General features: G+C 33.0%; 1 protein-coding gene across 1 annotated transcript in view; it reads left to right on the top strand.

The window, feature by feature from the left end:
• LRP1B (LDL receptor related protein 1B) overlaps positions 1-24634 on the top strand; it is a 1473103-nt gene that overhangs the window by 1245057 nt on the left and 203412 nt on the right. The window contains exons 61-66 of the mRNA XM_065880137.1: positions 13280-13468; positions 14298-14446; positions 18891-18984; positions 22566-22682; positions 22798-22917; positions 24335-24454. Of these exons, the coding sequence (XP_065736209.1) occupies positions 13280-13468; positions 14298-14446; positions 18891-18984; positions 22566-22682; positions 22798-22917; positions 24335-24454 (789 nt within the window). The remainder of the gene's footprint in view (positions 1-13279; positions 13469-14297; positions 14447-18890; positions 18985-22565; positions 22683-22797; positions 22918-24334; positions 24455-24634) is intronic.

Here is a 24634-nt window from a genome sequence, read left to right as displayed (position 1 = left end):
ACTATTGATTCCATCCCCTCCCCATTATTTTAAAATTATGTCAGATATGTGGATGACTAATGCTTTGAAAACTTAATACAAAATTGAATGCATGTAAATTAAGTGTCTTTCAATCACAGTACTGGTGATGACTTTTGGTAGATGGACATAGATAGCAAGAAGTGAAACTAAATTTACTGAAGAGTAAAATATTTGGCTGAAAGATATTCAGGTATGATGTTATTAACATTTAAAAATCTGATTTTTGAAAATACTTTGAGGCTCAAGGGGGGAGAAAAGGAAAGTAAAAGAGTTCCTGCCTTCAGAAATATTTTCTCCTGAAGGCTTTTTCAGAAAGACTAATGAAAAATTCACTAAGTGTCTTATTAGGCATCTGTCAATATCTGAATGCAAGCCAGTATTACCTGGTAGTTACTAATGAGCTACTAACTGTACACAGCCTGACTTATGCCAATTTCACAACCAATGAAAAAAGAGTCATTCATTTGCAATGTCTGTAAAGAGGAATAGGATTTTTTTACTCCTTGCATTGTCCCCATAAAGACATAAAAAAAGCTGTGGTTTTCTAGTTGCATATTTGGAGGTGGAAAATGAGACTATTATAACATTACTAACTTTTGTATTAGTTTGGCCACTGACCTCTCTTCTCTCTTAACCAGACTAGTATTATTGTTCTCATTTATTCTTTTTATTAAAACTAGAGCCAGAGCTCATCAAAAGAATGGGATATGCCAGTCATGACAAAGTAATCTGAGAGTATAAAGGGTATATGAAAATTTCAGAATTACGTTTTTCTTTTAATAAGTCAAGGTTTAATAATGGAGAAAAAACTAAACCATGAGTATCACTTTACAGTTTAGAAGGTTTTTTCCCCCAAACATGTTGTGGTTTAAACCATACAGCATTTCCGTAAATGAAGCATTATTTTATTACTTGCCCAGCCTAAGAATTTCTAAAAGATCTGAATTCTGTGCCTAAGCGATAGATCAGATTACCTCTGAGGACCATGTAACTGGAAAATTGCTTGAGAATTTACATCCGTCTTTCTCTGCTACCTCTTCTACCCCAACCCACCTTCTTAACAAGTCCAAGCACTACATCGTAAAATTTTAAAAAAAGAGAATTAGTCAATTTGCTATCTTGGGAACATTTAGGTGCAATCTTAGTTACATGAATCTTTCCCTAATGCCTGTGTATATTATTCTACTGGTTTTTACTCCAATAATTATATAATAATATGATATAATAATACTGTAGACTAGTATGCATACTACTGGATAACTGAGAGAGACAGTTAAATCACAGTTTCATTGTTTATTTTTTAAATTTCTCTGATTTCTTTTTTTTTAGATCTTCCCATTCATTCCTTCATTCATTCAACAAACATTTACTGTTGTCTCTTTCTGTGCCATGCATTATGTGAGGCCCTGGAGTTACAAAGCTGAATAAGTCCCTGCCTTCAAAGCACCTATAGTTTAGTGGGGGGAAGAGACTGATATGAAGGTAAAAACATAAATTAGATTGGTGTTAGCAGTATATGTACAGTATTGCCAAAATGCAGGCTGGTTTAGGGAAGTGTTTGGTGAAGTGATGGGATCTTTGAAAAATCTGAAAGATGTAGGACAAGCTCTCCATATGGGGAAATGAAGGAAGGATTCATCACACAGAGGGAACAGCATGTGCAAAAATGTAATAGAGTCTTGAAACAGTATGGGGTTTACACAATTTGTAAACTGGAAGTTGTGTAAGAGGAAGATAATGACACTAGATGAACAAGGGCAAATTGGGGCCAGATTGTGACAGGCCTTGTATGTTAAGTAATTTGGAATTTATCATATAGGTCATAGGGAGACATTGATGGCATTTAGTTGATAGAGTGCTGTTATTAGATTTGACAACAGCATGGAAAATGAAAGACCCTGGAAGGGCAACCAATTTAGAGGCTGTTAAAATATTTTAGGAGAAAACACTTGAAGTGATTATAGCTGTGGGAATGGGGATAAAGTGTTACATTCAATAGTTATTTAGCAGAATAAAGAGGAAAGATCTGTAAACTTAAAACAGCAGAAATATTGGTGGTTGAGCTGCAAATATTAAGTGAATGATTTATATTATTATCTACTTAGCCAGGGGGAAATAACTCACAGTTTGGATAACTTATGAATTTCAAATATATTTGTACATTTTTTAAAGAAATAAAAAGTACTAAACTAAGCATAACTTAGAGATTCTTCTTGAAAAGCTCTGTCTTGATGAGAGGTACATTTATTTAACAAAAGGGTCAACATCAAAGAAATTCTAAGGATATGGTTAAACATTCTTTATCATATATTTACCTAAAAAGCCTTTCTGAATACCTGATAATTTACCTAGAAGAAAGATTGCAAATGAGTGACTCTCTCTCCTCCTACTATTCCTTGAGATATAAAATAGGTGCAGTGAGAAACTTGGCATTTCAAAGTGTTCTGCAGATTGAAATGCTCAGTTTTTAAGTTTAAATCTGTCTTTATACAGAAACAGAATGATTCTAAATATATTCTAAACACAATGATTCTAAATAATAATATTCTTCTTGTAGGCCTATATTTTTGGGACTGATTTCTTACCACCCCCAAACCACAGTCCTCCTCAGAGAATTTTAGGCTTTGATGTTGGATAAGAAGTTCTAAAACTTTGTTGGAGCACGAATCTTTGAGTAAAAGGATCTTCTCAGACTGGAGAAAGAAAACCCTTAGCATCTTAAAAGAAGCTTGGGGAACCTAAGGATGAGGGTGGGTTGGGGTGGGATCCACTGTTAGAAAGCTTTTTCACCCTGAAATGTATGTGTAGCTTCACTGGGTCTCAGTTGCCTCATCCATAGAAATAAGGGTATTGGAAAAAATGGCATCAAAGGGGAATTCCAGAACTAAAATTCTAAGTCTCCCAGTTAGGTGGATCACTTTAGAATTTTTGCCAAATCCCAAAGTTTTAATTTCAGGTTAATCTCCAATTTAAGCCTGTGAGGGGTTGAAAATCTGTAATAACCAGATTTATTTCCTTAGTTAAAATCTCAAATCACCTATCCAGTCCTCAGTTCTCCCTGATTATTACTGCAAAAGTTATTAATATCTTTTAAAGTTGAGTACTTGTGAACTTACCAAATCAATAAGAGAGAAGAAAATATATGTTCTTGAGCATGATGTTGTATTAGATGTTTTGCATGTATGATTTATAATTATTATTGGCTTTCAGTGGAAATCTTCTTAGCTTAATACTGTGGTTCCAAGAACTGGAACCATCCCCTTATAAACTCATACTTTTATTAGAAGCCTACTGTGTTCAAGAAACTGCTTGATGCAATACATGCTTTTTTAGCCATTCCATCAGTGAACACTATGAGATGTGTCATTAAAGCCATTTTGCAACAAGGAAATAAGTTTAAAGAGATTAAATAATTTGTCCAAAGTCAAATAGCTCATAGTTAGAATTTGAACCCAGATCTCACTGGTTCCAAGGCCTGTTCCATTCTCCACAAGGCCCCCTTGTTTTTGAAAAGATGACTAACTGAAGATTTTTCTCTCTGCTTATTATAGTTTCTAATAGCAACAGTTATAGCATAAACACACACCTATATATATATAAAGGTATATCCATACTTGAATTTTTTCAGATTAATGTAAATAGTAGACATAGATAAATTGCAAAATATATGAGAAATAAATAAACAAAAACTTAAGCCATTAGAACATAATTACTGTAAATAAAAGAGTATAGCTCATTAAATCCAGTTTTTGTGTGTGTTTGTTTATTTGAAGGTGTGAAGAGAACAATCATGTTGCTTAAAAATGTACCCCTTGCTTTAGTGGGACATTTTGATATTTCTGTTTGCTCTTTCCAAACTAACTTTATCTCCTGCCTATGGGAAAACTTCTAATCTTATTTGAAAATTTATGTCACAGAATTCCTGAAATTTGAACACAGCAAAGATCCTTTGTTATTAATTTTATGCATCCTGAAAGTATAGCCTTCTCTAATGAAATGTTTATAAAATAGGTTACATTTTATAGACATTTCTGAGAAAAATTGCAGCCCTAACTCTGCATATCTTGCTTAACTTAGAGATTTTGTTTTCCGTTTAATGAAAAGAAAATTAAATACCAGAAAATTATATTTAGACCACAATTTCATTCTGACTGCTTGTATCAAAGCACATAAATTCAGATTTATTTTTCCTCATTTTTTTGTGAGTTGCCATTGAACTTGAGATAGAGAGGTAGTTTTTTGACAAAAAGACTGAAAATACTGTGTAAACTGTAATAACAAAAGGCTAAGAGCTAAGAAAAACATTGCTTGACCTTGAGTTTTAAAATTTATTTCTTCTAGTACTTTTTTTTTTCAGAATATTCTTCGAGTCACTGAATGATTTAACCTTGTGTTAAATCAGTCGGCTATGTACATATTTTATCCAGCACACTGGAAAAATATACACTCATAACTGCTAATTTCTCAGAAAAGTAATCATTGGGTATGATTCTAAACTATAGCTTATCACTGAACTTTTATTTTGTGGAAAAATTCTTTAAAGTTTCATGCTATTATGTTGACTATGACTCTTCATTTGTTTCTATACTCCTAGACCTGAAGATACTCATATTGAAGTGTCAGTATTGTATTGACAGTCCAACACTTTAGTTTGTTTATTGCTCTGGGAATCTAGTTTGTATTGTGAGGAGGCAGTTCTGTGCTTGGATTTAAAATCCAAATCATAACCCATGCAGTGATCATCTAATCAATGTTGGGAAAAGAATACAGATCTCAGTGTGCTACTGGTGAAATAGCAAAGATATATTTAGTGGGTTTTGTTCGAAGGGGGAAAAACACACTGAAAAAGACAAAGGGAGTACTTTGTGCTCCTGTATCCTGAAAGTCAGTAGCTGTTGCATTTAGGTCTTTAGAAAATGTAAATATCCACCAAAGCCCACTGAAAAAAGAGAGAGAATCTAATAAACACCACCATCCAATTTTACAATATTCTAGAGTGTTTCTTTCTTGGTAAGATATTGCATTTTAGTACTTTTGAAAAAAAATTTCCTATCATTCACAGTCTGTTACAAACAGTTGACTTCACAGGCTATTTTATGCCAATGGTGTTGATGTGCTGCTGTTTACAATACAATAAAAGTTAATGGAAGGGAGCAAAATAAAATTCAGTTACTATAGAAATGTTCCTGAACCAGTCAAATAAATTGAAATTAACTGCCATTTCTGAAAAGTTTTAGAATTTCAGTGTCAATCATATCTTTTATTTTTGTCCCTTGAATAGAACATGTTACGTTAAATTGTGTATATGTCTAAACAGGTTATTATTTTGCAAATGTCACATGCGTTCCATATACTTTTTAAAATATAACTTTAAAGAATTACCCTATATGAGTTTTCAGCCACTTTCAACAGTGTTATCCGTCCCAAATATGACATGGTGCAGCATTGGGAATTAGTAGCTTTAGTTTTTGATTAGGTTACTCTCTAATTTAGGCAAGTTGCTTTGCCACATTATAGTTCAAAGTTCTTACCCACAAAATAGGACTTCTAATCAATCAGTGATTTTTTAACATTTCTTAAAGGAATTGACTGAGGTTGGAACTGTGGGAGAGGAGGACTGTTCATTCAATTCACTCACTTATCCCTAGTTATTCCTAGGACTACTAGAACACGTTTGAAAATGCTTGTAATATGTTACACTCTTTTCTGTTTTTATTCTAGAAGCATATTTATAATTATAGGAATGTGGGACAACCAGATACTAAATTCATGTAAATGGCTCTACTTGATATCTGTTCCAAAGGCAAAGGGCTTTTCAAAGTCTTCAGCTTTCATTAGGACGCTCTAACAAACACATTCCTAATGCATATGTATGTAGAATGTCATAACTTATATTTAGTACTGATGGTCAGCTCTGAAAGTACATTTCCAAGTATCTATGAAGGTTTGTATCACCAGTAGAAAAGTCCAGAGAGTTTCAAAGCAACTGGAATATATCTTTGCTAAGTGCATGAAACAGTGTTGTTTTGTTTACTTCAGAGATTGAAGAGCAGTGTCATCATCAAGAGACGATATTTATAGGCACAGTTTAGTTTTCAAAGTAAATGAACTATAATTTACATTGTAAACTTATAAATACTGCTATTCATTAGCAGAAATACTCTTTTTAGATATTAAATATGAAAGTGGCCATATATGACCTTATATTATGAATAATTTAAAGATATGTGAGGGAAGGGAAGGGATTAAATTATATGAAGTTGAATATTCCTAATCTATGTAGAGAATGTATATGATTTGAGGTGACAAGGTAGACAAAAAGGTATTCTGGTAGAATACCAGAAAAGGGTAGGCAAAGGATGCCTTCTGTCTTTTAATAATGGCTTTAATTTAAAGAAGAGCTCTAAATAATTTCTATATTTTGCCATCATACATTACATTTATTTCAAAAAGTTTCACATTTAAGTGTCCCAGTGTAAACTACTGCATTAAGGAAGGACATGTAACTTTTGTCTGGACATTTGATCAGTGTCGGTATTCCAAAGGCAGCCTCATATAATAGACGCTCAAGTAGCATCAGCTCATATCTGCTATGTACTCTGACATATGCTGAATGGAAGACCTTTATTTTTCCTCCTCTTTAAGCTTTCAGTGATGGATGAACTTTTTGAAAGATCATACTTTTTATTGGAAAAAATAACTTTTGAACATTTTATCATCATGTTTGGTGATATTGACTATTAGTGTTTCTACCATTTGATAATGTTGTTATTGATTTTGAACAATGGATTTTGGGTCCACATACCTGAAATTTTATTTGTAGTACTGTTTCCATTAAGCAGGGTTGTATTAAAGAGTAGGCAGGAAAAAATGTTCATGTAGGCAAATGTTAAATGGAATATTTTGTAGCCTGTTGTAGATGGTTCTGAGGAAATAATTATTTTAAAAAAATCTTCTGCAAACAGTAACACTGAAGGGGATGCCCAATTACGGACAAAGAACAAATGTTCTTGGCACTAAGGTTACATAAAGCATACTCTTTTTGATGGGGCATTTGTAACTAAAGCTACTGACTCAGCAGTCATTCTCTGGAAATTAGTATACTATGGCCATTTTCCCCTCCACCCACTCTTCTCCATTACTCTCTATAAACTAGAAACCATTATTCACCCACGTACTCACCACTGTCATGAATCTTCCACTTTCTTGACATGTTAGATCACTTTCTTCCATCATCTCATTTTATCATGTTACACTCCTTTTGTAGCCTTTGATTAATCTCACCTCATTTTTTGAATGCTAATTGTTTTTCTTTGTTTTATATCTTCCTTTTTGGTTTTCATGTTCTACTACTTTAATTCAGGCTTCTCTACATACCGTATTGTAAATTAGACATCTAGAAAGATATCAGGGAAAATTGTTAGTGTCAAGGTCTCTCAGACTAGAGGATTAGTGAGAATCCTGATCTTCTCTTCTGAAGACAGAAGTTTCAGTCAGGCTAAATAGTTTGCACAGTACTGCCTAGGGAATGGCTGTCATTGGTGGTTTTTGATCAAGGAAGAGAGATGCGAGATGGAAGAAATATTGGAAATATTTACTGGAGGGAGTTCTAGTTATTCTATCTTTGCCTTTTTGCCATGCTCTGTATGCTAGAAGGCGGACTTCTGTGGACTGCATCACCCCGGCTCTTTTACCTTCCAGCCTCAGATTGGATTTAAACCATGGGAAGCATTGGCAGGAGATTAGACAATGGAGGAAGCAAGAGGCCAGATATTTATTTATCCCCTTTCCCTCCATGACCAACTACAGTGGTTTAGCAGTGGCTGAGTTCCTCTGCCAAATGTCATCTGCTTTTGGTAGGTGGCTCTTTTTCCTTAGCTACAGCTTTCACCAGCTTCTGGTATCAGATCTAGGAAAGAACTTTATCATCGGTTCCTTAGCCACACCTCTGTAAATAATTAAGAGAAAAATAATAAAACCAGTTGCATACATAAGACTGACTTCTTTCAATTAAATTCTTTTCAATTATCATTTAAAAACATGTTCTCTGTTTACTACAGGAAGCTTGGCTGTTACAAAAAAAAAGGTTGGAAGAGTTTAAAAGCAATGAGAAAAATTAGACTAATTTTGCAATTTTTCAGGTGTGAGGGAAGGTGAGACTACTTGGGACAATGACACCAAGAATAAGAAAAATGGGAGAGTCTTAAAATGTATTAAAAATCAAAAGATGATAGAATTTAATATTTTATTTGATATGCTTATTAACTTTAAAGTTTTAGGAGATTGTTTCCAAACTGTCAGCCGTAGAGTGAGGGTCAGGTTGACTTTACTGGATCATTCAGGTGTTCCAAACAATACGTAAATTCTTTATAACTAAAAGAAAAAAAATCAATATTCAAGTTACTCTTATCTTGATTCCTTAATAAAAATAACTACTGAATTTGGTGGTTGAACTTCGTTCTTCCTTTGAAAATATTTATAATAATTTTTAAATAACAAAATTAAAAATTGTTCCATATAATATTTTAAAATGACATTTACATCCTTGAAGTAAATCTTCGAGAAAAATCAGAAAACAATACAGCATTAGTAGTAAAATTTCTATTTAAGTACTAACCCACTGGGCAAAGCTATGTTGAATCTGCCATTATCCCAATGTAATATCTTACCCAAAACACCAACTATAAGATTTTAACTCAACAAGAGATGAGTACTATGTCATTGGTGCATTCTGTTCTTAAGTATTTAAACTAGGTTAGTCCCAAATATACAATTAGATTGGTATTATCCAGGAATATACTTGTTTAGCATGATAAATGATATTCCCAAAAATGAATAATCAAGAGTTTCATAATAGAGTATCTCTAACTGTGAGGCAACAGTTAAGCTGAAAGCATATTCTCGATTTCCACTTTTTCTATTTATCGTAATTACTAGGAACCTTACCAGGGTAGCAACCTACTTGACTAAAAGATAAAAACGCCACAAAGAGTATTTCTTCGATTTATTTTTTGCCAAATATCAACTCCTTTCTTCTGATACATATAGTCTATGAAATAAAAGTTAGGAGCCTAGTGCTTGAGTGGAGTGCTGGAAACAGTACAATAAATACCGCTGTTGTACAGAATAGAGGCCTAACTACAGAAAGCAGCTTTAAAATAGGTTTTAAATATATAAGTACCTGTTAAACTGCAGCCCACACAACTGTTCTGTTTTTAGTGTCGTTTTTGTATGTCTGCTGAATACCTGTAAAATGAAAGTTTCCCTACATTTACTTTTTGCATTTTTCTTTCAATCAAACAAAAGCAGTCTTATGTATAACAGGGGGCCATATTATTTTCCTCTTAGAAAAGGATAACCATTATTCTGAGAAAACATTGACTGCTTTTTCCATAAACTCAACCATGTCTTAGTAAGAATTTGTGTTAAATATTTCTCACATATACCATCACATTTCATGTTTATATTTTATATATATTTTGTCTATTTTGTCAGCTCCACTAACTGCCAAATTACATCACAAGATTAATCTTTTTTGTTGCTCTGTAATATATGTATGTATATATAATGTATGTATATATTATGCATATATATTACAGATATGTTACATATGCACACATACCTAATACATGCACATGTGTATATACACACACATATAGATGTACATAATACACATATCTATAAGGTGAAAATAAGTATATAAATAGAGATACAACCAAAAGTAAGCAAGTTTATTTTTCTCATTCTGAATCAGGAACGTTTCCCATACCAAAATATATAATGCTTTGGCTTGGAACATCTCATTTACTCCCAATGTAGGTTGAACTCTTTGTGTTGATGGAAAAACAAACACAGCATCCATTCATTTATACTTATCATTTATCAGTTACCATATAGCAGTTTTTTCACAGAAACTTAAGCAGATAGTCAAATAACTCTCATAAGGAGATTTTAGGTCCTAAAGAGGAAATGAGGCATACTGCCAAGTTATGGGTCAAACCCCAGAAAAGGCAATATGTAAAGATTCTTATTTGTTTGTTTTGCTCTCTTTCATTTTACTTGATTTTTATTGGCATTGGTCGTGGTGTTAGGGAACATGTCACTATCTCTTAAAGAGTAGCTTGTTGGAGCCACTATAGTGTTACAGATGTATGAGACTAGATTTCTTTTGGTTAACATAGTTGGTGTTTTTATTTCATTTCTTTTCTCTAGAAGGAATACTCTGGTGGTTGTGTTTGATGCTTGCTGTTTGGGAAATAAGTATGTTTACCAAATGAATGGGCTTGGAATAGGCTTGTATAAAGATCCTAGTGTTAGTCCTGTTTTTCTTTGTCAGTATCAAATAAGGAATTGAATCAAACAGATTCAATTCCTGGGAAAATGGACTACTTTTCTTCACTTTAACCTGACTTTTCTACATTCTTTGTACATCCAGCTATGTGCCAAAAATAAGAGTTCATTTTTCTGATCTCTATACACTTATATTGATTACCTGATAACAGAGGGTTTCTGGTGACCAATCACTACAAACTTAGAGATAGCAAACTTGCCCTGTGCTTAAATTGTCTCATGTCTGAAAATCATATGCAGTGTAATTTCATTCAAGTAATTAAATAAAATGATTTTCACATGGAGCTTATGAAATTAGTCCCATTGTTTTATATACTTGTATTAGTTTGCTAAGGCTACCACAAACTTGGAGGATTAAGCAACCGAAATGTATTTTCTTAGTCCTGGAAGCTGGAAGTCCCAGATCAAGATGTTTGCAGGTTTGGTTTCGCCTGAGGCCTCTCCCTTTGGCTTGTAGATAGCTGTCTTCTTGCTGTGCCTTCACCTGGCCATTTCTCTGTATGTGCACACCCCTGGTGTCCCTCTCTTCTTGTAAGAGAAGTTATATTGGATTAAGGTCCCACTCTGAAGACCTTAATTTAATCTTACTTCTTTAAAGGCCCTATCTTTAAATATAGATATATTGGGGTCTAGGGCTTCAACATATGAATTTTGAGGGGACACAATTCCATAACCACACTTTACCTTACTAGGATGGCTTTCTTAAAGGCTAGTAGGTAAAGTGGCAAAGAACTCAGCAGCCAGCAAATCCGATTTAGATTCAAATACCAGCATCTTCATAGTTTTCTCCGTCCTCTCTGGTCAAATTACTTGTTTTCCAAATCTTAGTTTTCTTATCTGAAAGTGAGGTCAACTGTTTCATGATAGAGTTGTTTTGATTATTAAATTAAATAGGTGTACAAAGTTGATATGTTACTATGGGGTTTCTCAATCTCAGATATGTGGGCCAGATAATTCTTCCTTCTGAGACCAGAATGGCCTCCCCCACCCATTAGAGCCAAGGGCCTACTTTCTGGCACCCATGGGCTGAATAAATGTCAGCTCTAGTTATTGAATAGTTCAACAGACTGTGCTATTTTTGAGATGGTAATAGGCAAGTTCTTACAATAACTTCACTTTTTGTACAGAAGCTAATTGAATCTCTGATGGACTGACATTATTTTAAAGTGACGATTAATTTTTGAATCCCTATTTAATGATGTAATTACTTGCTTAACATCTAAGGAAATCTGAGTTGAATGTTTCTGAGACTTTCAATTTTTTCTGAGGATTTTTATTTTCTTTTGAAAAGTTTCAAACATACACACATGTTGAAAGATTGCTGTAATGATCACCTATTACCAAGAGTCACCCAATTGTTAACATTTTGCCACATTTGTTTATCTTTCTGGAATGAATTTATATAGTCAAAGGGGGAGAGTGGGCATAGTTTGCATAAATAACTCAGACATGATTCATTCTGGTAAAATGTCCTACTTTTCATCTTTCTTTATTCAATTCTACTTATCATTGTGGCAATGGGCTCCACGTCTGGGAATTACACGGATAATTCAGTTTGAATATCTGCATCAAAAGTGTGCACATCTGGATTTTTCTTGATTTTTTTATATCCTTCATATGCATAGTATCTCTTCTGAGATGGATTTCTGGCTAGACACTACATTATTTATAGTAGTCAGTGGCTTAAAGTGTCACCCATTTGAAGGAGTCTTAACTCTTTTATTTCTGTATTTTCTGAGTCATAGTGAATTCTCTGATCACATTTGGCCCGAGTAAAAATAACAAATTGGTAGATTTAAAATTTCTACTTCTAGTTAACAATATAAATGTACCCAGCATCTTAAAAATAAGGCTGTAAACCTCCCTAGAAAAAGTGAATTATATTTTAAATGTTGATAGTTTTTCAGTTACTGCTGAATGAGGAATATGCCAAACATAAATTCTGTCATTATGTTCTAATATATAAAAAAGTACATATTACCTGAATTATAGTACCTTTTCTCATTAACGAACATTTTGCAGAATTTTTAAAAGTAGATCTAAAAATTTATATAGAGAAATATATTGGAATGTTTGTGCAAATTAGGGAATTTCAATTTTCTTTATTTATTGCTTTTTTTAAAAAAAAATTGAAGAACCCTCTATCACATTTTAAAATTATTTAACTCCAAACCACCAAACAAATTTATTACATCTTATTTGCCAGATAGGACCCTGGAATCTCTTGAAAGAAAAGTTTACGTTTGTGAAGCTCAATCTACTGTTTACATTTAAACCCAGTCCTCTAATGAATGTATAATTATAAAACAATTTTAATCTGCAACAAAGCAGTTTTATAATTGTTAAGTCTGCATGATGCATTGTTATTTGTCACATTTATATATTTCTCCATCCCTATCCCAGCTTATTTTGCAAGCAAAAATACTCATAAGATCTCAGTGACTAAAATGGTTAATAGTAGTCATAGTCACTCTATCTCCAGGTAGATAGACATTTCATCCTGGATATATAATTTAATCCATTTAAAAGTGAGAGAAAGCAGTACAATGACCTGTGGATTTAAGGAGGATATAAGTTAGAAACAACTGATGGAGATATACATATATATATAAGTTTTAAATGTTGGATGTTATTTGTTTCTGGTGAAGCAGCCATTACTTGTAAGCAGGATTGAATTCATTTTCTTCCCAGTGGTTGAACCAATCTAAATCTGAGCAAAGCAACCTCCTGCGCCAGATCCTGCATTCTCTTAACCGGTAATAAAGAACCTTGCCGGCCTGACAGGTTGTCACAGCAATTATTCACACGAAGTTCTGTAGCAGTTGTATCTGTTAGCCCATGTAGTATTGAATATTTTAACTGGCAGTCTTCCAAGACTGAACATTAATGTTACCATCTCCTATTACAGTCCCTAATCAAGATATTCCAGGGGTGATTGCACTAACATTGTTTGAAGACTACATCTACTGGACTGATGGGAAAACCAAGTCACTCAGCCGTGCCCATAAAACCTCGGGAGCAGACAGACTCTCACTGATTAACTCATGGCATGCCATCACAGATATCCAGGTGTATCATTCTTATAGACAACCTGATGGTAATTATTCTTTCCATGATTTCCATAAGTGCATCAACATCTTTTAGTAACATTCCATTTTTGTTTCCTTTAAGGTTAAGTGTAAATTTATTTTTGAGAAAGATTACCAGATTTGACTGCTTAGCATAATTGTATAGAATAAATTCAGTTGATATCGAATACTGCTGTTAAGGGATGTGGTTAGAAGCTCAATAATAGTACAAGAATTATTGATTTGTTGAAATCATATTAACCTGAAATGACATTAATACATGTAGTCGGAGAAGTGAAGACTGCATTCTTGAAATCATTTATTTACAAAATAGTTATAGGATCCTAGTTTCTGGACTTGCTAGGTGAAAGGAACTATATTTATGTAGCTCTAAGGCTCTAAAAATGAGAACTGTATCAAGTTTGCTTAAGCATACGTCTAGTGGGAATTCTATCAGGCCATATGGAATAAAGTTTTGATTTTTTTGCTACCCAGTATACTATTACATGTAGACCATCATTTCATTATTTTATTTTACATTTATATTTTTAAACCTGTGTATATACTCATCCAAAATACTTTTAGTCTCTGTTTGTTTTTCTGATGGACACTTTTTTCCTAGTAAAATACTTTCTATTGTGGAGATACATTCTTAAAATTATTTAATGATAAAATAAATGTCACAGGATGAGTAGAATTTTTAACAAAATAAAATTATATTTATAATCTTGATGAGTTCTTGATTACAACGTTGTATTCAAATACAAGTTATGAAGCTTAAATGTCCTATCTCTCATTCTATATTATATTATTGGTCTTGATTATCCCATTCTGTTGTTGTTTCTTTCTCATCTGTAGTCTCCAAACATCTCTGTATGACAAATAATGGAGGTTGTAGTCATCTGTGCCTTTTAGCCCCTGGAAAGACTCACACCTGTGCATGTCCCACCAACTTCTATCTTGCAGCTGATAACAGGACTTGCTTATCTAACTGCACAGCCAGTCAGGTGAGTGGAGGTCTAGAAATCATTTCATGGCATGTATGAGCAAGTTGTTATAAAGGTTTTGCCTATTCACGTAAACCGTTTTTGAAACATCATGTTTTTTGTTTGGCATAGCATTAGATAAACATTCCATACATTATAGAGAGGGTCACAGAGTAAGGGAAAAGCAATTTGATGCATATTGTTAAAATGGGAATTTAGGAAGTACACGTAGAGGTTAAAAGGAAGACAAAAACAAAAATGAAAACCATTCTTAGACCGATCCACACAGAATAATGGTGCAAATCATAAGCAGGCATAGCAGAATCATCAGGGGAAATTTGACCTATTCCAAGATACCAGGGTGATTGAGGCATAGGGGTAAGACTAAGATATATGCAGTTTAAACAAAGAAAAAAATCTACCTGGATAATCTTCTCTGTATCACCATCTCTACCTCTCTGTCATTCTTCAGAGTAAGAGATATGGAAAATATGTTTGTAAAAAGTAATTTTCTAGATATTTTTATTGAAAAATTATATGATGTAAATAATTTCCTTCTGAAATCTCTTTTTCTTCAAAATGTAGTTATTTTCAGTGAAGCTATTTCAGAAGTTAATTTTTCTACTTAATGGTAGTTGCATGGACTTTATTACTTTCAAAATTTGGACAAAAGTCATATGGCATTATAAAATTTAATTTTTTATATTTGAGTAACTATCTTGTTTAAGATAAAATTGTAAAGGAAATGTGATTTGTTTTTTTAACATGACTAAATTTATTCTTAGAATTCTGTGTTTTGAATTTGCTGGTTTTCCAATTCTAGCAGTGACATCATAGCAAGAGACTGAATTTCTCTTAGGGTGTGCTTATTTTCAAAAAGAGAAGCTAATTCTAGCTCAACTTGCCTCTTAAGTTATGACTATGAGGCTCATACAATAAAGAACTATGTAAACGAAAAAGATCCAGCTTCTTCCAGGAAGCAGTATGTGTAGTGGTTAAGGGCATAGACTCTGAAGCCAGACTCACTTTGACCATACTCTGACTGCTTTAAATAAGCTGAATTACCTTGGCTTTGTTACTTAACTATTTGATGCCTCAGTTTCCTCATCTTTTAAATGGGATTGATAATATTTCCAGGCCACCGTTATGAAGATTACATGGGAAAAGTTCCTGGGTCATAGTAAGTGTTGTTGTTATTACCCTAGCCCTCTAGTACAAGTAGAATATACTTGAGTATGTGTGCAATTAGTGTGAGCTGCCATCAGGAGGTTCTGACGTCTAGTTGAAAGCACAGGTCACAGTCTCTTTTTTCTTTACAACTGTGTTGTTTTAATTATACTCTCCTAAGTATTTATGTGAACAAAATTCATTATTTTTAGAGAACTAGCAATTTGTCACTATGGGAGGTAAAATAAGCAAACTAGAGGTAAAATTTAAGGGAGAAGTCACATCTTTAAAATTTTTTTAATTATAATTTCTGTTAATTTTGTTTAGTTTAGACAGATTTTCAATTTAACCTCTGGGTTATTCTGAAATAACCTCTGTTCTCTTGATTTGGAGCAGACCAGGGTCACTCTGCTGAAGCCCAACACTGAGGCTATAGGTAACTTAGTGGAAATGACACCTGCTTAAGCCCCTTACAGTGTGGTGAGCCTCATTAGCTGACTGGAAATAAAGTAAAGCCAAAGGATGTTTGACACACAGATGAAATCTCAAACAGCAGGACATAGATAGTAAAACATCAGCCTCACTGTAGTCATAAAAGGAATAAGATGTTTCAAATTATTAAATAGAAAAACCTAGGATTGTATGTATTCAAAAGCAAAAAGTCTGATCAGTCAATTAAATGAAAACTTAAATCAACCTAGAAAAGTTTTATTCATATAACTAAATTACCTCTCAATTTGGTATCAGTGATAATGTGACTAAAATATTTATAATTTTTCATATACCCCCAATAGTGTTTTGCATGAATTAAAAAAAATCAGCAATAGCAAGACAGTACAGTAACAATAGAATGTTGTGGATCAGATATCTTTGTTTTCAATACTTCCTGAAAAAAACAGTTATCACTTCATTTGTCTCATTTTTAAGAAAAAAGTTAACGAAGAGTAACATCTCAGCTAACACAATCAAGTAGTGGTTGTCCCCGTAAGTCCTGTGGTTTATGCAGTCATTTTATCTCCGATTCTTTTCTGATTCTTTTTCTGGAAAAAAAGATCTACTGTATACTTCTTGGAGAAAAATCAGTTCATAGCACAATTTTTAGTGAGGTAGATATTAAAATGAAGTGAATAATTTATGTACTTCACAATCATATCATTAAGCATTCTGATAAAAAATATTGCATTTTAAATTTATCTTACTAAGGGATTTGAGGTTTATCATCTAATTACTGCAGCCAATGATACACCCCCAAATATTATTGATTTTTAACAAAATAGGCAAATCACACCGATAAGAATTCTATTAGGATTGGAAATGAACATATGAAAATCTGGTAAAAATCAAGGTTAGGTCCAATTCTTGTGGCACAAATCATTTCAAATATTACATTTAAATCATTTTAATTAGAAAACTATAAAAGTAAATTTAAAATGAATTTACTTATTTTTAAGTGGAGACTCTTCCTGTTTTGAGTAAACTTCACTATATGTAGGATTTGCATTTTATCCATGTACCCACTTAGTAGACATGCATTTAAGAGTTTCTTTATAGCTTCTTCTTGTGGGTGATGATTGCAGTCTGCAATTTATTTTATGAAGATATTAGTCTTGGAGAGCATTTACCATGAAGAATGTTTTGTATTTAGCATTTATTTTTTCAAAGTTACTGTATTTAAGTATGAAAAAAAAGCCCAGACACAAAATAGAAGAAATCTTCCTCTGAGAGTAATGAATAAAATATGGATTAGCATAAAGAGTAATAACTATATTTTACCCTGGCCTTCCCTTAACTCAAAACACTTTTATGTCCTTATTAAAAATGAAATAGTGAGCAAAATCATTGTGTCATCTATCATTCAAACAGTGGGTGTTTATTTAAATCAGAAATATTTAGTAAAATTAAACATGTGTAAATAATATGTAAAATTTTAAATATTTTTAATATTAAAAATTTAGATATTTTTCAAATCTTGATTAGAAAGACTGTGAATATACTCAGGAGACTTGAAATCATCTTACTGTAATGACTGGAAATGTTTAATGTTCATGGCAATTGCTTTCAGAGTAAGCCTTATATCCCCAGACAATCACCATCTATCAAAGTAATATTTTTCTTTTGGTAATTTACGAAAGCCATAACAAACATGACCACAGGCTAAGTAAATATGGGAAAATCAGCTGAACAGGGAGATCTTCCCTGGGATTCACAGTGCTCTATTCCCTCTTACAGTGCCACTGGCAAAAAAATTACTCTCTTATTTAAAATATAAATATATATATATAAATCTACCCTGAATCAGCTCCATGATATCCAGACAGGTTCAGTAAAGGCTAGCATCACAATCTGTCTTACTTGAAGACAGTAACAGTATTTTAAGTGAACAAATTTTTAGCTTGCTAATACATTTTCATTAGAGAAAATTGAACCTGGGTTATATATTTCTATGTTACAAATCTGCCTGGCATGCAACATGCTAAGATAAATGTCACCTTGCTTTTAGTCACTCACATAAGAATTACAGCAAAAACACTTCAAAAAGAAAATGAATACATTTTAGAAAATACCTAATATTTTCAATTTCAGAAGAAGAAAAAAAATTGAAGTACCAGAAGAAATCTACTAAATTTAACAATCGCTTGTTTTTATTCACGGCAACTATTTCAGATGCATGTGCTCTCTGTATGGAAAGTGTGATTTTCTTTAGATTCTTCTATCTTATGAGGGTACGTTTGGAACTGAATGTTACTGAGAAAAGGATAAGTTGTGGTCTGAGATCTAAGATTGGCTGAGCTTTCTTGGTTACTGTGTATGGTTGGCCAGTGAAGTTAGCAGGAACAATAATTCAAATTAATTAAATTAGTTAATTCAAATTAACTAAATGAATTCAACTCAATACCTCTTCCTGGTATCTCTGATGATTTTTAGCCCTATTCAATGTTCAGCAAAATTTTTCTGTAGCGGGTCAGGTAATAACTATTTTAGGCTTTGTGAACCACATGGTCTGTGTAGCAGTACTAAACTGTTGTGGTGAGAAAGCAGCCGTAGACAATAAGTAAATTCATGAGCTTGTCTTTGCTCAGGAAATCTCACCATGTTTTCCTGAACAGTGTGCTTTCCTGGATGGTCATTTTGCTGCTTGTTGTGCACTTATTCCCTATTGTGGAATGCTCTAAGACCACCACAGTTCACATTTGCAGCAAGAGAGTAGGCTAGGCTGATCTGCCCTAGTGAGTTTTTAAATATCCATTACATATGAGTAGCATTCTTTAATCTTTATTTTTTTCCCTTTATTTCAAAGTTTCGTTGCAAAACCGATAAATGTATTCCATTCTGGTGGAAATGTGACACCGTGGATGACTGTGGTGATGGATCTGACGAACCAGATGACTGTCGTGAGTACACTGGCAGATGCAGGAGTTTAGAATTTAGAGCTCCTTACATCCCAGACCTGGAAAATTGAAGCTAGATCTTAAGTATTGCCTTCTGATAGCTTTCAAAAATTGAAACAGAAAGGTTTTATGTTAGTAGTTTAAAATACAGCAAAAATTGTTGCAATGTCTTATGTATGTCTCTGATCACTATTACATCTACAATGACACCATCAGCACTTTGTATTAGTCATCTCTTTCTCAATTTTTTTTTTACTTGTAGAATAACTAAACTCTTGATGTAGCAATCAGGAGAGTAAAAATCAGCATGATTTTGACTTAAGATATCATTAAATCAGAAGCAAAAATGGGCAAGTTTTCAGAATGCCACTCAATGACTGAAATCTTGACTTTAAGGAATACAGTCCTTCAACTTTTCTGTCAGTATTAAAATACTGAAAATTCTTTAAAAGTCAGATTTTTCCAATGTAAGTCATTAGTTGGCTGTTAGTCAATTTAGTATGCTCTTAGTAGTTGCCTTAAAGTGACTACCAATTATGTCTTGACATTTGACTGTCATTGGCATGGTTAGGTGCTATTTTTTTAAGCTATCTTTGGTAACCTAGGTTGTAATGGACAATCAGCAGACTTTTCCTTGTTAGCCTTTTATAGTTCACTTCATGGGTCACTCTAATACTGTCCTGTCAACTTGAAGATGCTAGTAGTCAATCATGATAATTCCCTCAACATCCCAGTAGATGGTTGCCTTGATTTGGTCTTGACAGTTGAGTTCAAGATCCTTAGGCTTGCACTAAAGAAACAAGTATACTGTCTTAGTGAAAGCCAGCTACTTTCTGCTACAGAACTTTCCACCACATAATTACAAAGCTGTTTCAAACTTAGGACTTCTAGATAATTACTTGGATGAGCTGTATTCCACTTCTCTGGTCACTACCAAGTATATCAAACATTTGAAGTTTTTTCACATATCTCATTTATATGTTTAAAATCAGTAAATAATGTATTCAGTGAGAAGGAAAAAGTTTTAAAAGTCATTGCTTTTCTAATATTATTTTGTTTCTGAAAGGTCCATTGCCCTTTGATTTTTTTTTAATAAAGTTTTTGTTTTCACTGTGATGGACAATATATGAAGAGTAGTATCTGTATGACATAGGTATACTATTATGCCTGAATTATTCTTAAGTTACTGAATTAAAAAAAAATCAAGGAATAAGAAATTATGGTGACCAATGGAGATTTACACAATAAAATTTATTAATTTATTTAATTAATAAATTAAAATTTATTAATTTATTAAAGTTCCATATTAAGATGACCTTTCCTGCCCAGATTTACTAAAGTGTTTTTTGAGGAATTATCCCCATAATGACCTGCAGACAAAGTCATTAGCACCCAGTGCTCTCCCTTCTAAAATATTTACAGTTCCTGAACTCTAATTTTAATCTTGACTGAAATTTCATGTTGTATCCAAACTCATATGAAAACTTAACTACAGCTTTAGTATAACACACTTCTTACATTTACCGACTTTCAGAATATTTGGTGAACAAATATAACTTTAATGTCTTTTGAAGGGAACCAAAGAGGCATCTGGTATCTAAGAGTCTCTGTATGATCCTCATCCTGGTTAAATACCAATACTGAGTGTTTTTATTGGTGACATTATCTCTGTGATATTTTAGTAAATGATCTATTTCTTAGAGTTGACGGGTTAACAGCTTGAACATCTGTAGGCATGACACTTTATTTTGAGAGTCATGGTGAGGTAGAAAATGATGTACGTGTGTCTGTCGAGTGTTTAGACTTCATTTTTGAGTAGCTGCATCATCAAAATTTGCAGGTATTAAGAGCCACTGACAATACCTGTAATTTCACCTGAAAAAGCAGAAAAGCTTGATACCAGGTTCATATACCTTCATACTGCAATAATGTTATTTATGTAAATGTAGTTGAGTGATGCATCAAGAATTCTCTGGCATCATAAGTTTGTAATTATATTTCCTATAATACTCTAATGCATCAAGGATCATTCTAGAGACACATTTAAAGGTCACATAGGCTTCCTAGTTATTTAACAGACATTGGAACTCCTTTAATATTTACAACCCTTCTTACGGAAAAGTTTTGGACAACCTCACTTGTAATGGACAATGTGACTGTGGGGATGAGGAAGATGAAAGGGACTGTCATAAGTCACCTCAAAATGTTCTGTTCTGTCTTACTTCTGACTCTGAACTGAAATTGGTCTAAAAATTACTATCCATACACCATAAGTTCATAAAGTATTGAAAAATACAACAGCAATTATGCACAAAGAAATATTAAAGGAACTCGTATATGAAGCAACAGGAAATAGAGGAAATGCATGTTTAGATCATGAGAAAATTAAGGATCGCCCAGTTTAAACATTTAGTGTGATTAATTAATAAATGTTGTAAATTGAAGGTAAATGACGTTCAACATTTTAGAACTTACTTCTATGGAAGCCATGCATATATTGAGGTTTTTTTTCATGTTAAGAAAATTTTAATTAATATTTTAATTATAAAAGCGTAATTTATCTTCCAACGGAAGTTCAAAATATAATTTATTAATGTTTGATTGACCGATTTGAACTAATAAACAGCATACTATTAATCTCAAAATCAGTGATTAGTAACACACATTAGGATCATCAGTGAAAAGATAAGTGTTTATTGCAAGTTGTGAGAAGACTTCAGAGTCAGATGTGGATTTAAACTTCAACTCCGGCATTTGAAACTTGTATATTCTTGGGTGAATTATTAGAATCCATGAGACTTACTTTCCTCATTTATAAAATGGTCATGGTGATCCCAAGGTGAGAAGTTTATAATGAGATTCAATTAGTAACTATATGTGATAGAACCTAGCCCAGTGCATGATACAAAGTAGATATACAATAGATCCTACTTTATTGTTATTATTGCTTAAATAAACTCAAAGAATATAGCAAAAACTGCTTTACCATGTAGGAGATATTTATTATAATAACACGTATGGTATATAAAAATCTTTACTAGTTATGACATTGTCCTTATATATTAGTAAGATTATAGGAATAAATATCAATAATTCTGATTTAAAATGTGATAGTTATAGAAAGTATTTCCTTTAAGGAATGCTGGGGAATATGTATTGAGGGCAGATGTTTCTCTCTTAACACATTACAGGCAGCAAAGTGATCAAAGAAATAAGTTTTTAAGTGATATTGGAATAACTTTTTTAAAAAATCACAATGAATTGTGCTCTGCCACTCAATACCATGTCTTTGAAATGAGGAGAAATTTAAATGTTTTAAATATATATATTTATATTTATATGTTGTTAATATCTTTCTTCTTACTGTTAGTTTATAAAATCTAATCTGGAGGCCATCTGAGCTGCTCAGAGCTTAACTGCACATCTGAACCTAATAGCTCTCTGGATGTGAGACATTCACATTGTGCTCTAGGATATGTTTAATATAATAATATAATAAATATGTTGAATGTCAGAAAAGCTCTGTTTAAGAAGTCATGAGCTAAGATTGTCATTCCACGATACCTATATGTTTCCTCCTCTAGCGGAATTTAAATGTCAGCCAGGCCGATTTCAGTGTGGAACTGGGCTCTGTGCTCTGCCCGCTTTCATCTGTGATGGAGAGAATGACTGTGGGGACAATTCTGATGAACTCAACTGTGGTAGGTGATTACATTCTTAACTAAGGAACACGAATCTAATTCTTAACTGATTATGTCTGCACTGATTTAAATTCAGACACAGGCTTTAGCCCACGCTTTTTGTTCTCTCTTTTAGACACACATGTCTGCCTCTCAGGTCAGTTCAAGTGTACCAAGAACCAGAAATGCATCCCAGTAAACCTCAGATGCAATGGGCAGGATGACTGTGGAGATGAGGAAGATGAAAGGGACTGTCGTAAGTCACCTCCAACTGTTCGCTCTGACCTCTGACTCCTAACTGAAATTGGTCTAAAGATTATTATTGTTCACCATAAATTTATACAGTGTGGAAAATAGAACTGCAATGATGGGCAAATAATTCCAACTAGATGTCTATTGGGATGGTTAAGAAACTCTGTATAAAAATATATAGAAAATTAAAACATGGGTGATCTTTACTTAAAAGCTACCTGGAGATTATTACAAACATGAAAAACATGCATTCATCCACATCATCCTTAAGAGAAGCAGCAAAACCAAATTACAGGAGATTATGGTGCTTTTTTAAAAAATATAGATTTTTTTTTTTACCATATTAAGTAGCTGCAGGTAATTTTCTTCTGTTGATTTAATTAGTTACTTGAAATCAACTCCATTTTAATTAGAAATTTTTTCCCTTAAAAATAACATATTGAATGTATGATAAGAAACAAAAATCTGGACAAAATAACCTAACAAAATCACTTGTTAAAAACTGTAAGTAATACTCCTAATGTATCTTAACAAGCTACTTCAAAAGACAATTGTAAAATAATTTTAATTCTGTTCACCTCTTATTTCAATCTCCCATGAAAAATAAATATACATAAAATGGGAGGCAGAACAATTTACATCATATACATACATGCACGTAGGCAGGCAGGCACATACACACATACACGTACATACACGCACAGGATCTGAACCATAGAGCACCTGTCAAGTTCAAGCTTTCAGCAGAACTGCTGTCAACATTTCTGTCTTACTGAAGTTTTATTTTATTCCTCTAAAACTTTTATTAGTAAATAATGTGCAGTCATCCAGCAATTTGATTAAGATGGTACATTCAGAATAAAGTCAGTACCAGTTCTTTATGGTTAGCCATTCTAGAAGCTGATCAATTAAACTGACTAAGATTTGTGAAGCAGTTTATAGTTTGAGTCAGATGTTCACCTCTTCCATCAAAATCTCAACACAACTAGAGGTTTTGATAAATTCTATGCCTTTCTGTTTCTCATTCACTAACGTCTTCTGATTTTAGTCTTTTTCTATTTACAAAAATGCCTATGTGTAAATTCTTATATTTATTTATCTGAAAAAAATTATTTTGAAAGACCCTGAATCCTTTATTTTTTAATTAGTTTCAAGATATCTAATCAAGGTGGGGTGGTTTTGAAAACTCTGATTTTTATCAAATGCATCATTTGCAGAAATATATTTTATTTATTTATACTGGAACGGGTAATAGGAATACACTATAGATAATTAAAAGTTAAAACTTATCACCTTCAGGGTCTTATTAATTAAAAGATGATACATTTTCAATTGATTAACTTAAAAATTTATTTGTTTTTTATTTAGAATGTCTATTCTTGTCCAAAGCTACATTTTAATAATAGATGCTTTCTCTTAAGCCGAAAACAGCTGCTCTCCAGACTATTTCCAGTGTAAAACTACCAAACATTGCATTTCCAAGCTGTGGGTTTGCGACGAGGATCCAGACTGTGCAGACGCATCAGATGAAGCCAACTGCGGTGAGTGCTTTGTGATGGTGGATCCTACCTCTTGCATTTGTATCATCATCTGAGATGGCCATAGTGAAATGAATTTGAACACAATTCTGATACAACTAGGGCTTAACGTGCGAATGTTTTTCCTCTGTGCTCCCAGAGTCAATAACCTCAGGTTAGCTATTTTAGAAAAAGCATGGAGGG

This window comes from Phocoena phocoena, chromosome 7 (genome assembly GCF_963924675.1).
Source record: "Phocoena phocoena chromosome 7, mPhoPho1.1, whole genome shotgun sequence".
Taxonomy (NCBI): Eukaryota; Metazoa; Chordata; class Mammalia; order Artiodactyla; family Phocoenidae; genus Phocoena; species Phocoena phocoena.
This window is presented reverse-complemented; position numbering and strand designations above follow the sequence as displayed.